Source organism: Mustela putorius, unplaced genomic scaffold, assembly GCF_011764305.1.
Source record: "Mustela putorius furo isolate JIRA1106 unplaced genomic scaffold, ASM1176430v1.1 tig00003870_pilon_pilon_pilon, whole genome shotgun sequence".
Taxonomy (NCBI): domain Eukaryota; kingdom Metazoa; phylum Chordata; class Mammalia; order Carnivora; family Mustelidae; genus Mustela; species Mustela putorius.
Genome location: NW_025422022.1, coordinates 7163415 through 7176421, shown reverse-complemented (window position 1 = coordinate 7176421; position 13007 = coordinate 7163415). Strand labels below are relative to the sequence as shown.

Here is a 13007-nt window from a genome sequence, read left to right as displayed (position 1 = left end):
AGGCAGGAAATACTGGCTACTGAGACAGAGAACAGAATTTTTTATACCTTGAGACTAAAAAAGGTACAGAGGAGTCTCTTTGAAAACTTGGAAAAATAGCTGATAATGGAGAATGCCACCTGGATGTAGGTAGGAAAGCAGATCAGATACAATTGCTGCTTGTAAATTATATCCCCGTGGCATGGCCGTTGGTGGAGTTCTACTTGAAGTTCATACATTGAGTGAATTAAAATTGTGGACTATAGAACATCTTAGAGCTTTCTTCTTACAATTCTTTATTTTAGCCTCATTTGTCAGGCTTTATATAAACTCTTAGATTACAGTAGTATAAACTTACATATCCTCTGAAGTGAAAATATGTAATATATTTTTTTTCCACCTTTTGTTTTTAACCCTAGGAAGCATTTCTAATAAAACTGGTCCCTGCCCTATGGACTGTGATCTCAATCTCTTAAAAGAAGACCATGAATTACACAAGAAGGTAAGATGAAAGCTGTAAATGTTGGCTTTGGAAAGACCATGAAAACAGCAGCCCCTGATTATTAACTATGATTTCTTAAAATATATTTACAGGTAGAAAGTAATTTGGTCTTCAAAGCAGGTTTTGAAGTGTGGGGCACGCTAAAGCAGCTGACGTTTGTGAAATCAGTAATGCCAATAAATTTTTATTACATCCGAATCAGACTTCTTTCAGCCATTGAAGACTTTAGTTAATTTAATCAGTGTATAAGACTCTTTCCAGCTTGGGGAGGGTGATTAGAAAATGTGCTGATCGTACTGTGCTTCATTTGGCGTGATCACGGCTGTCATGAAGTCTGTCCAGAAACTGTCTTGATAAACTTATATAAATGACATAGCCTGGCTTTTCAAATCTCGGTTAAATTAATTTTACCAGCATTACTGGACCCAGTTTTTAGATATTCAGCCTTTTGCAAAATCCATATCTATGTAGAGCAAGTGGCTTTGTGTTTTAAGTATTCAAAAATATTGGTCTGGCTGGAAGATCGAAGTGAAAGGATTGTCCTCCAATCCCTGCTTTTTCTCATACAAATTACTTGAATCATTAATTTTCCACTTTCCTGACTAAATAGATATAGGTTTATAGAACTAACTTTTTGAAAAGATTTTTTAAAGTTTATTTGAGAGAAAGAAGGAGAGACAGAGAGAGCCATAGCACGAGAAGGGGGGGTGGGCAGAGAGAGAAGCGGACTCCCTGATGAGCAGGGGGCCTATCATGGGGCTCAATCTCAGGACCCAGGGCCAGGACCTGAGCCAAAGGCAGACACTTAACCAACTGAGCTACCCAGGCACCCCTAGAACCAATATTTTGCCTTACACTCAAGACAGACTTTCAAGTCAGTCTTGCTCTCGTCTCTAAATAGCGGACCACCATCTACTCAAATAAATGACTAAATTTTTAATGTCTTCATGGCCACTACAGCATTCACAATTACTATGTTCCTATCACAGTTCATATTAAAAAAGGAAACTTAGGAATCAAAAGTTTAGTGAAATTTATATTGAGGACATTTGAGTTCAGTATTTACTGAGTGCTTGGATATGACTAGGTTCCGGGAAATGTTCTCAATCCTCTGCATTAAATAACTCATCTTGTTCTCACAGCCAACTAATGGGACAGACACTACCATTATCATCATTTTCCCTATTTTATAGGTGAGGCAAATAAGGCATGGGAGACGGAGTGAGTTAGCCAAGATAACGTCACTAATAAGTGCATAGCTGGGCTTTGAATCCAGACTGTTTCTAGACTCCATATTTGTATTCATCATGAATTAATACTTCAAAATGTTTGGGAGTTATTTTCTCCTTTAAGCTAGGTATACATGGTGTTCTACTTTTTGGATCATATACTTGAATTTAAGGGCTAGGATAAGGAAATGAACAAATTGCTAGGAAGGGGGAAAGCTCATGACCTTTTTATACATATTACATATTAAATACTATTATGTATTATGTACTTTTTTAAAGGTTTATTTATTTATATCAGAGAGAGGGAGAAGGCCTGAGCAGGAGAGGCTGAGAGAGAGGGAGAAAATCCTCAAGCAGACTCCCACTGAGCACGAGTTCCTCGTGTGGCCCTTGATCTCACAACCCTGATATCATGACTTGAGCCAAAATTAAGGGTCAGAAGTTTAACTGACTGAGCCAGCCACCCCATGTATTACGTACTTTTATGTACACTCTTTGGAACACTGAAAAAAGGGTATGCACACAAGACTCCTGGGGTATTGTGGATCTAATATTAGTCTTCTAAGTCCTTTTCTGACTTTTCATACTAATTGTTGAATTTAAATTTGGGGATTAGAAGAAAAGCTTAAATAGATAATGGGAGAAAGAGTACAATTATCCAGAAAAGTTAATATTCTTCCCTATATTTTCTGGTTTTACATGTTCAATGAAGGAATTCCTTTTCGCTTTATTTTTAATATTATATTTCAAAAATTGTGAGTCAGTTGCTTGGGATATTATGCTCTTCCCTGCGGGTCAGCCTCTTTGGGACGGTGTCTTAACTGAATTGCTTCAGGAAGAAGTTTGTTCTTGTTGGGATTATGCCTTAGTGAAGCCATGCTGTGACAGGAGAGGCAGACGCACACCCATCACCCAGAATCAAGTGACTGAGTGATGTGGACAAGGGCAGTTATACCACCAACCAAACCTCAATCTAAGACCCCCGACTCCAACTTAAGTGTTTTCCCTTTTCCCTCATCTTGGCAAGCTTACTGGAGACTAATCTGGGTTTTCCATTGATAAAAAGAGCTAACCTAGGCAATTTCTAGGGTGGCTGTGGGCAAATGAGGTTAACATTCAACTTCACAAGGGATGCATCAGCTTTCCAAATAATACAGGACCAGAGAACAATCGAAATTTGTGGTTCCAAAAGGCCAGCAATGCTAGTTCTCCTCCAGAGCGCAGAAACAGAAGCCTGGGTGGAGAGTTGGTCCTCAATGTAGGTGAATTCTCTTTAGGTAAATTCTAGGCAACCAGGGATATCTTGTTTCTCTGTGGGCATTGCTAATGGAAAGCTTATCTTGAAAAACTCTCTGGTACACGTATCATATACGAATTCAAGAAAGAGGAGGAAGGATTCTTGCTGGATGGCCTCAGGATTAGACTGGTTAAATTTGGAGCTATGATTTTTTTTTTTTTTTTGATGCTAATAACAGCATGGGTGGAATTGAACATGATGTCATGTTTGTTTGCTTTGATAATTCAGATGCACCTGGTGTTTGTTATTATCTCTGGCTTGTAGTTCTGTGATCTTATGAACGCAAGCCTCTTAGCAGAGTGCATCCACTCCAAACCCTCCTTCTCTGCCTTCTTACAAAAAAAAAACAAAAAAAAACAAAAAACCGGTGCACCTCGTGGGGCAGGCATTAAAGCGTCCACCACTGCTCCCTTCTGATCTTCCCAGGGCAGTTCAAACGCATTTGTAATCCTTGGGATTCAGCCTTTTATTCACCATTTCCTTTCTCTAAGCCTCTCTCTTTTGATGAAACAATCCCCTGGGTCTTCGTCTGGCCAGATGGGCAGATGAACAGTGCTTCTTGGAGCTGCGCACAAAGACCCTGTAAGGAGTTTGGGGAAAAAACACTGCTGCCAAGTGGAGACTCGTTGTTCTAATGCTTTTCCAATGCACCGGTGCCACTGGCCTGTGAACTTCAAACTCCCTTTCTCTGCACAAAGACTTACCTTCTCATTGGTCCCATCATAGACGCCCTTCCGCGCTATTTGATTGGGCCATCAAAGGAATTCAAGGTAAAGGGCAAAACCTCTGAACAAGGAGATAGGGACCCTGGGTTTTGTTTCCTATCCTATAATGCAATTTAATGAGCTTATCATGTCATGAGTTGGACAACTTTGAGATTCGATATATATCTTCCTATAATATTTTCTACTTAACTGCTTCATTCTAATGCTGTAATAAAAGCCAAAAAAAGGATGTGAAGTGTTCCGTTGATCACCTGGGCTACATAGTACACTGTGCCAGATACTAGTTATATCCTTAATATTCTAAAGCATTTTAAATGTTCTTCACCTCATGCCCAGAAGAATTTTATAGTTATTATCTCCATAGAGTCTTGTCTCCACAAGAATTTCCACAAGATCTATGTAGGACAAATACTATCTCCATTTTTCAGGTTAAAAAGCTTAGAGGGCGCCTGGATGGCTCAGTGGGTTGAGGCCTCTGCCTTCAGCTCGGGTCATGATCCCAGGGTCCTGGGATCGGGCCCCGCGTCGGGCTCTCTGCTCTGCAGGGAGCCTGCTTCCTCCTCTCTCTCTCTCTGCCTGCCTCTCTGCCTACTTGTGATCTCTGTCAAATGAATGGATAAAATCTTAAAAAAAAAAAAAAAAAAAAGCTTAAACTCATGAACTTTAAATAGTCTAAGTTTCCAAAGAAGTGGGAAGACTTGAATGTGTGTCTTCTGACCATCACTTGTCAACCCTTTTCACTGCAACACTATGCATTTTAATTTTTCAAAATTCTTTAGAACACTCCTAGCTGTCATTTTGTGTTGTGTTTGAAAGAATGCTTACTCATTGTTTTCTAAACAGTGTTGCATTTTTTAAAGATTTATTTGCTTGAGAAAGAGAGAGAAAGAAAACATAAGCTGGGGAGAGGGAAGAGGGAGAAGCAGATTTCACACTGAGCAGGAAACCAGTCTTGGGGTTTGATCCTAGAACCCTAAGATCATGAGCTGAGCCAAAGGCAGACAGTTAGCCTCCTGAGTGGCCCAGGTGCCTCATAAACACTGCTACATTTGAATGACAATTCCCACAAACCAAATTTTTAGTCCTTGAACTTGAAAATCATATTCTGAATTTTAGCAATTTATATTTCAACACTTGCTGTTGATTTCTGTGAGAGATTAGGGTATGAGTAGCCGTACATAAAATATATAAAATGTGATGTTCCAGAACAAATTTTGCACCACCAATTCTTAAAGTATAGATATTCATCTTTCTAAATACATTGCTTTTGGAATAATTTCTTTTTAGTGATGATGTTCTTTAGCTTCAGGGTACAGACAGGATCTATTTTCTGTCTTTCTAATCTTGATGATATCCTAGTTAAAGCATTATTTCTCAGGTAGAGATTCAGGATATAAATCTGTGGTTGGCAGATTGTTTCGATTCCTCTCGTGAGGAGACACACACCTGGTGCTCACTTGGGAACGTCCCTGCACATACTTACCTTCTTTTTGGAATAAAACCTCTTATTTTTGTTCCTTTGGGGGGGGTGTCATTTCTTTAGACATAAACTAATTTTCACGACTTTCTGTCTTCTAAAACATTGATTTGAAAAAAAAATTTTTTTAGCATATTAACATAGATATTCTTTAAAGGAAATCCAAAGGTTCAAAAAATACTTGTCATTTTTAGAATTCATGGGTGTTTTTCTTTGTGATTTAACAACCAGAGGTAAAGCTCACTGTTGTTATTGCAATAGAAGTACTTAATGAAATGACCTCTACTAGGTATTTCTTGGAATTTCAACTGTGTGGTTATCACCATGTTGGCTAGATACAGAAAAATATATTATCATCCACTTCCACAGGATACATATTCACAGATTAACCAAATAAAAAGCAATTTAATGGATTCTATCATGAAAAACCTATACTTCACCAAACAGGAACTTTGGTGGGTACACCAAATCTATGGTATGGTTTTTAGTGGTGCTTTCAGCTTTCTATCAAGAGAAAGTGAATAAAATGTCTAAGCAATTCATAATGACATTCCTTTAAATCTAAAATGTAAATAGTTACAAAACATCTTTTAAACAGTCTAGTAAGGTTTGCAAATCAAATATATTTAATTAGGACACTTCAAAACACTCATATTTTTTAAAGTCTGTTGTCATTCTTTAACTTACTCAAGGAATGGAGTAATAAAAAATACTAATACTAAATAATCTTATTAAAAATACCATTATTGGGCACCTGGGTGGCTCATTTGGTTAAGTGACTGCCTTTGGCTCATGATCTTGGAGTCCCGGGATTGAATCCCACATCAGGCTCCTTGCTTGGCAGGGAGTCAGCTTCTCCCACTGATCTCTCTCCTCTCATGCTCTTTCTCTCTCATTCTCTCTCTCTCTCAATTAAATAAATAAAATCTTAAAAACAAATATCATTTTGACACAGAAATTATAGAGGCTAAGAAAGATAAAGAAGACCACAAGTATTTATTTTTTTGTTTGTTTGTTTGTTTATTTATTTATTTTAGAGGGATTGGTTTCTCCTTTTAAAAAAAATATTGAGGTATAATTGGCATAGCATATTATAATTAAGTTCTAGTGACAACATAGTGATTTGACATTTGCTATGGTCACCATAGCAAGTCTAGTCACCACGCACCATATGAAGTTAAGAAAACATTAGTAACTATATTCTGCATGCTCTACATTAATCCCTATGATTTAGTTATTTTATATCTGAAAGTTTATACTTTTTAATCCCTTCGTCTGTTTCACTCACCACCACCCCCACACTGGCAACCTACCATCTGTTCTCTGTATCTATGAGTCTGGGTTTTGTTTTGTTTTTTCTTTTTCTTTTTCTTTCTTTCTTTTTTTTTTTTCAAATCAATGCAGTGTTTGTTTTTCTCTGTTTGATTTATTTCACTAAGCATAATACCATGAAGGTATTGTTGTTGCAAGTGGCAATGATTTCATTCATTTTAGTGGCTGAGTAATATTCTGTTATATTTATATATATATGTTATATGTATGTGTAACTTCTTTATTCATTCATATATAGGTGATTATAATATATAATATATAAAATATTCTGTTATATTTATATATGTCATATATAACCTCTTTATTCATTCATCTTCTTTATTCATTGATCCATCAACAGATACTTAAGTTGTTTCCATATCTTTGCTATTGTAAATGGTGCTACAGTGAACATAGGGATGCAGATATCTTTTCAAATTTAGTGTTTTTGTTTTCTTCAGATACATATACAGTAGATGAATTGCTAGATCATATGATATTTATTTATTTATTTATTTATTTATTTATAGTGAGGTAGAGAGAGTGAGCAAGAGGTGGGGGCAGGGGCAGAAGGAGAGGGAGAGAGAGAGAGAGACTCTTAAGCAGTTTTCGCACTCAGTGTGGAGCCAGACACAGGTTTTGTCTCATAACCCTGAGATCATGACTTGAGCCATATACAAGAGTCAGATACTTAACTTACCAAGCCACCCAGATTCCCCAAATAACTCTATTTTTAATTTTTTGAAGAAGCTTTATTTTATTTTATTTTATTTTATTTTATTTGTATAGTGACTGCAGCAGTTTACATTCCCAATAGTGCATGAGGATTTACCTTTCTTCACATACTGCCAATGCTTGTTTCTTGTTTTGTTTTGTTATTTTGAAAATTATCATTCTGACAGGTATACAGCAAATCTCCTCATGATGCATTTCCCTGTTGATGAATGATTTTGAGCATGTCTTCATGTCTGTCACCCATCTCTGTATATCTTCTTTGGAAAAATGTCTATTCAGATCTGCTGCCCATCTTTTCATTGAATGTGTGCTGTTGTTATTGATTTATATAGATTCTTTTTATATTTTGGATTTAATCCTTTATCAGATATATAATTTACAAATATCTTCTTCCATTTAGTAGGTTGCTTTTTCATTTTGTTGATTGTTTCCTTCTCTGTGCAGAAACATTTTTAGGTTAAGGTCGTGTCATTTATTTATTTTTTCTCTGTTTCCCTTGTTTTTGGAGTCAGATCAAAAAAAGAAAAAAAAATTGCTAAGAACACTGTCAAGACACTTATCGTCTATGTTTTTTCCAGGAGTTTTATGGTTTCAGATCTCCCTTTCAAGTCTTAAATCTACTTTGAGTTAATTTTTGCATGATGTAGGAAAGTGGTCATGTTTCCATCTTCTGCATGTAGTTATTCAATAATTTCATTATTAAAGAGATCATTCTGTCCTCATCATATATTCTTGTCTCCTTTGTTGTAATTTAACTGACTACATATGTGTGCATTTGCATCTGGGTTGTTTTGTTCTATTGATCCAAATGTCTGTTGTTATAGCAATACCATACTGTTTTACTTACTAAAGTTTTTAGTATACTTACTACAAGTATACTTACTACTTCACTTACTCAAGTTTGTAGTATACTTTAAAATCAGGGAGCATGATAACTTTGGCTTTGTTCTTTCTTCTCAAAATTGCTATAGATGTCTGGGGTCCTTTGTGGTTATATGCAAATTTTAGAATTATTTGTTCTAGTTGTGTGAAAATGTCATTAGAATTTTAATAGGGATTGCACTGAATCTATAAACTTTGGGTAGTATGGACATTTTAACAATATTTGTTCTTCCAATGTAGGACCATGAAATATCTTTCCATTTATTTGTGTCATTTTTAATTTCTTTCATCAGTGTGTTATAGTTCATACTGTATAGTCAGTATATAGAAGTGTCTCTCTCTCTCTTTTGATGTGTTCAGACATTCTGTTTTTTGATTGGAGAAGTTAGTCCATTTACATTCAAAGTAATTATTGATAGGTATGTATTTGGTCCCATTTTGTTCATTATTTTCTGGCTGTACTTGTAGTTCTTCTCTAGTCCTTTCTTCTCTTTCTCACTTCCTTTGTCATTTGATAACTTTCTGTAGTGTTAAGTTTAAATTCCTTTCTCATTTTCTTTTCTGTATTTATTGTAAGTTTTCACTTTGCTGTTATCAGGAAATTTACATATTTCACACTAAGTATATAATCCTCTATTTTGTTGATAGCAACCTAAATTTAAACATACTCCTGAACTCTACATTTTTATTGCTTCCCCCAACATTTTATGTTTTTCTTGTCACTTTTAATATAGTTTATGCAATTTCTTAATCAATTATTGTAATTTTAGTTCACTTTACTACTTATGTCTTTTAATCTTCTTAGTTTTAGGAGTGATTAATCTCCTATCTTTACCATATATTTACCTTTTCTAGTGATATTTTTACTTCCACATATTTTCTTGTTGTTAATTAGTGCCATTTCTTTTCAGCTTAAAGGAGTCCCTTTGACATTCCTGACAAGGCCAATTTAGTAGTGATAAAGTACTTTAGCTTTTGCTTATCTGAAAAACTCTTCATCACTTCTTCAAAACTGAATGATAATCTTTCTAGGTAGAGTATTCTTGGTTGGAAGTTTTTTCCATTGAGCACTTTGAATAGTCATGCCCTCCCTTCTAGTTTTCAAGTTTTTACTGAAAAAATATCCTGATAGTTTTATGGAGTTCCCCTTGTAAATATCAATTTTGTTTTCTCTTGCCGCTTTTATGATTCTTTCTTTATCTTTAACTTTGGTATTTTAATTATAATGCGTCTTTGTGTGGTTCTCTTTGGGTCCATTTTATTTGGAAATTTTAGGATCCCTTGATCTGGGTGTTTGTTTCCATCCCTTGCTGAGGGAAGTTTTCAGTCATTATTTCTTTACGTAAGTTTTCTTCCCCTTTCTTTCTCTCTTCCACTTCTGGGACCGCTATGTTGTGAATGTTATTGTGCTTGATGTTGTCCAAGAGGTTCCTTAATTATACCAATTGTTAAAAATTATGTCTTTCTTTTTGCTACACCATCTGTGTGAGTTCCATTGTTTCTTTTCCAGCTCCCTAACTCATTCTTCTAGTTTATCCAGTTTGCTATTCAGTCCCTCTAGTGTATTTTTCACTTCAGTTCAGCATTCTTTTTCTCTGTGAGTTTTTCTTGGTACTTTCCTGTTTCCTCTCATTGTTGAAGTTCTCACTGTGTTCATCCATTTTTCAGAGTTCAGTGAGCATCTTTAAGACTATTACTCTGAATTCTTTGTCAGATGGGTTACTTACATCTGCACCATTAAGGTCTTTCACTGTGGTTTTTGTCTTGTTCTTTTGTTTAGAACATATTTCTCTGTTTCATTTTTTTGCTTGACTCTCTTTTTGTCCCTATGTATTGGGTGAACAACTATCCCTCTCAGTCTTGAAGGAATGGCCTTGTGTAGGTGATGATCCTTCTCACTCAACCTTGCCTAAGCTCTTGGTTATTTCCAGGATATGGTTACCTCCAATAAATTGCCTGATTTATTTTGATATGTCCCTACTGTTGAGGGTATGCCAGGACCTGTAAGTGAGATAATCTCATTTAGTACTTCTTCTTGGGCTAATTGGAAGCCAGACCCTCAGGCAACAGCTTTAAAAATATGTAAGTATATATAGTACTGTGGGGCTTCAGTCATAATCTCTGCTGGCCTCCAGACCAGGAGATATGGAGGTGTTCCTTGGATAGCAGTTGCATAACATCAGGGCCCCAGACAACTGTAGAACTCTGTTTTGGAATTCTTATCAAGCTGTAGTGAGGCTAAGCTGGTGGGCAAGGGTGGTGTCTCCATGTTTGTTTTACCTGAAGGTGCCTCCTTATCCTCTATGTGTGGGAAAACTAAAGCTTATCCTCCAAGCTGAAACTCCAGGCTAACCAAATAGGCTTTTTCACAGGAAGATCTGGGTGGTGGTTCAGTCTGCTGTCTGTACAATGCCCTGGTGATGGTGGCCAGGCAAGAATAAATAGTAGTTTAAATTAATGGCTGTCATAATTGGATTTTGTTCTTAAGGTAATCAAATCAGTCAATTTTATATTAAAAGAAATAGCCTTGGGGAACCTGGTTGTCTCAGTCAGTTAAGTGTAGCATTCTTGGTTTTGGTTTAAGCCATGATCTTGGGACTGTGGGATTTGAGCCCTGCATCAGGCTCTGTACTTAGTGCAGAGTCTGCTTGTCCTTGTCCTTTTCTCTCTGCTCCTCCCCTGCTCTCTCTATTTTTCTCTCAATTAAGTAAGTAAGTAAATAAATAAGTAAGTAAGTAAAAAGGGGAAGGAAAAAAAAAAGTAGCCTTGTTGACTTTACTAGAGATTTGATGACAGATCTTTTTCACTTAAGTTTCATTCTGTTTCTCCTGGTTACTGCAACCTCTGAATTCAAAGCAACATTTTGCAATTGCAAAATGGTAGACCCTGAAGTCGTGCTAAAACTTGTATGAGCTAGTATCAAAGAATGTCAGGTAACTCTCCTCTTACAAATGATAATTAAATACATTTTGAGAAGAGTATAAAGAAAAACAAAACAGGAAAAGTTTAAATAAAAGTGTTAGTTATTACTAATAAATGAAGCATATTTATGTTAGTTATGCCTACTTTCCTTTTTTCCATAAGCTACTGATTTTCAAACGAATTTTTACTGGCAACATTTTGCAATAAAATCTTACAAAAGACCCTAATATATAAATCAATGGAAGTTGAACTGCTTTGGTGAATAAGGAAGGAAGAGCCCAAATAGGTTAACTGCTCCTATTCCCTACTCATCATCATAATGGGGCTCCTAAGAATCCTTGGTTAAATGATAGGACTCAGTTTCTCCAATGAGACAATGTGTTTGCTAGATCCATCATCATGGGTCACATGATTCACTGAAGTTTACTAAATTAGCTCCCGCAGACATTGTATGGTCCTGAGTTTAAATATGTTGTTGAAAGTCACAAGCTATGGAACTAAGAAACTGTTCATGGCAAGGCTAGAATGAAGTTGCCTGCTGAAGCAGAGAGCAGAGAAGGAGAAAGACTGAGTCCTAGTGGCCTTTGATTCCTCAGCTACTTCCCTCCTTCTCCATAGGCTGATTGTTCAAACTTTCTTTCAAATTCCTTTCTGCTGAAAGCATTTTCTTTACTTGCAACCAGTAGTTCTGTCAATACAAATACCATGACCTTGTTTTTCTTTTCTTTTTTTTTTTTTAAATTCCAACATTTATAGAGGCTATTCCATGTGAAATAATGCAAAATTGAACATGATGGTCTGCCAGTAGAGACATGTTGATTCAATGAGAGAACGTGCAATGTAAAACGATCATTTCAATACAAAAACCATGGCTAGCTATGCTTTTAGATGATCAATGATTCTACAAGTCATTCTGGAGAAAATGTCACTGAAACCAGGTAAACCTTTTATCTGATATCTGCTAAAATACTTTATTTTTTTGTTTCCTTAATTTCTTGGATAAGGGAGAAAGTCTGATCGATCACTCAGTGAAGGAAAAATCAGCTGCTTGGAGAACTACAGAAATTGAGGATTATGCGGAGGATTTATCTTACTTGGAGGAACTGGAGAAGCACAGATTTTCAGTTTGGTAAGTAACTTAGCCTGTCTTTCTATCTTCACATTTAAATTCATGGGATTAAACAAATCCTTATTCATCATATTCTTTTATTATTCATTTACTCATCAACTATTGATTGCATGTCTATTATAGGCTTTATGATATGTACCCTGACTTGGGAAAGCTCATAGTCCAATAAAGTATATGGATGCTTACAAACATCATTGTGATATGATAGTGATATTTTAAAAAATGCACAAAGTGCTACACACAGATAAGTTGATGGCCAAGTTTCCTTGAGAATGGAGAAATGTTCTCATAAAAAGTTTGAGCCAAATCTTGGGGAGAGGAATGCTGTGGAAAAGTGGTGACAGTTTATTGTGGGCAGCATCTGGAGTTGGAATTGGGAGGGTGGCTGGGGTGGAAATGTGCTGTAAACCTTGGTTCTCTTAAGATTCAAGCAGATGATAGTTATTGCTCTCTTTACCTGCTGGTATATATATAGGTGTATCTGTCTCTGCAATTATATACACATAATAAATATTTTAAAAATGCATCAAAGAGTGAGAAATGGAGCCTCTTAGAAGTAATGATTATAAGATTGTGCCATGGTGGAATTCATCAAGGATGGGGAAATGAACACCAGTAAGTGACTGTGACACATGGAGTAGCCCAGGAAAGAAGAGACCAAGGGGCTATATTCAAAGTCATCCATTCCACACCTCTGCCTCCCTGCCTACTTTAAGATCCTTGCCCCGAATGGTTTCCCCAATGAGCAATTACCTACCTTGTAACTTCATCCCAAACATGTTCTCTTATTTATTCTTCCATACCGGAACCACCACTGGG

General features: G+C 36.2%; 1 protein-coding gene across 1 annotated transcript in view; it reads left to right on the top strand.

The window, feature by feature from the left end:
* Positions 1–13007, top strand: part of LOC101675906 — a gene marked incomplete at its 5' end in the record, with an annotated part of 303240 nt that overhangs the window by 151649 nt on the left and 138584 nt on the right. The window contains 2 exons of the mRNA XM_004753752.2: positions 399–481; positions 12064–12188. Of these exons, the coding sequence (XP_004753809.2) occupies positions 399–481; positions 12064–12188 (208 nt within the window). The remainder of the gene's footprint in view (positions 1–398; positions 482–12063; positions 12189–13007) is intronic.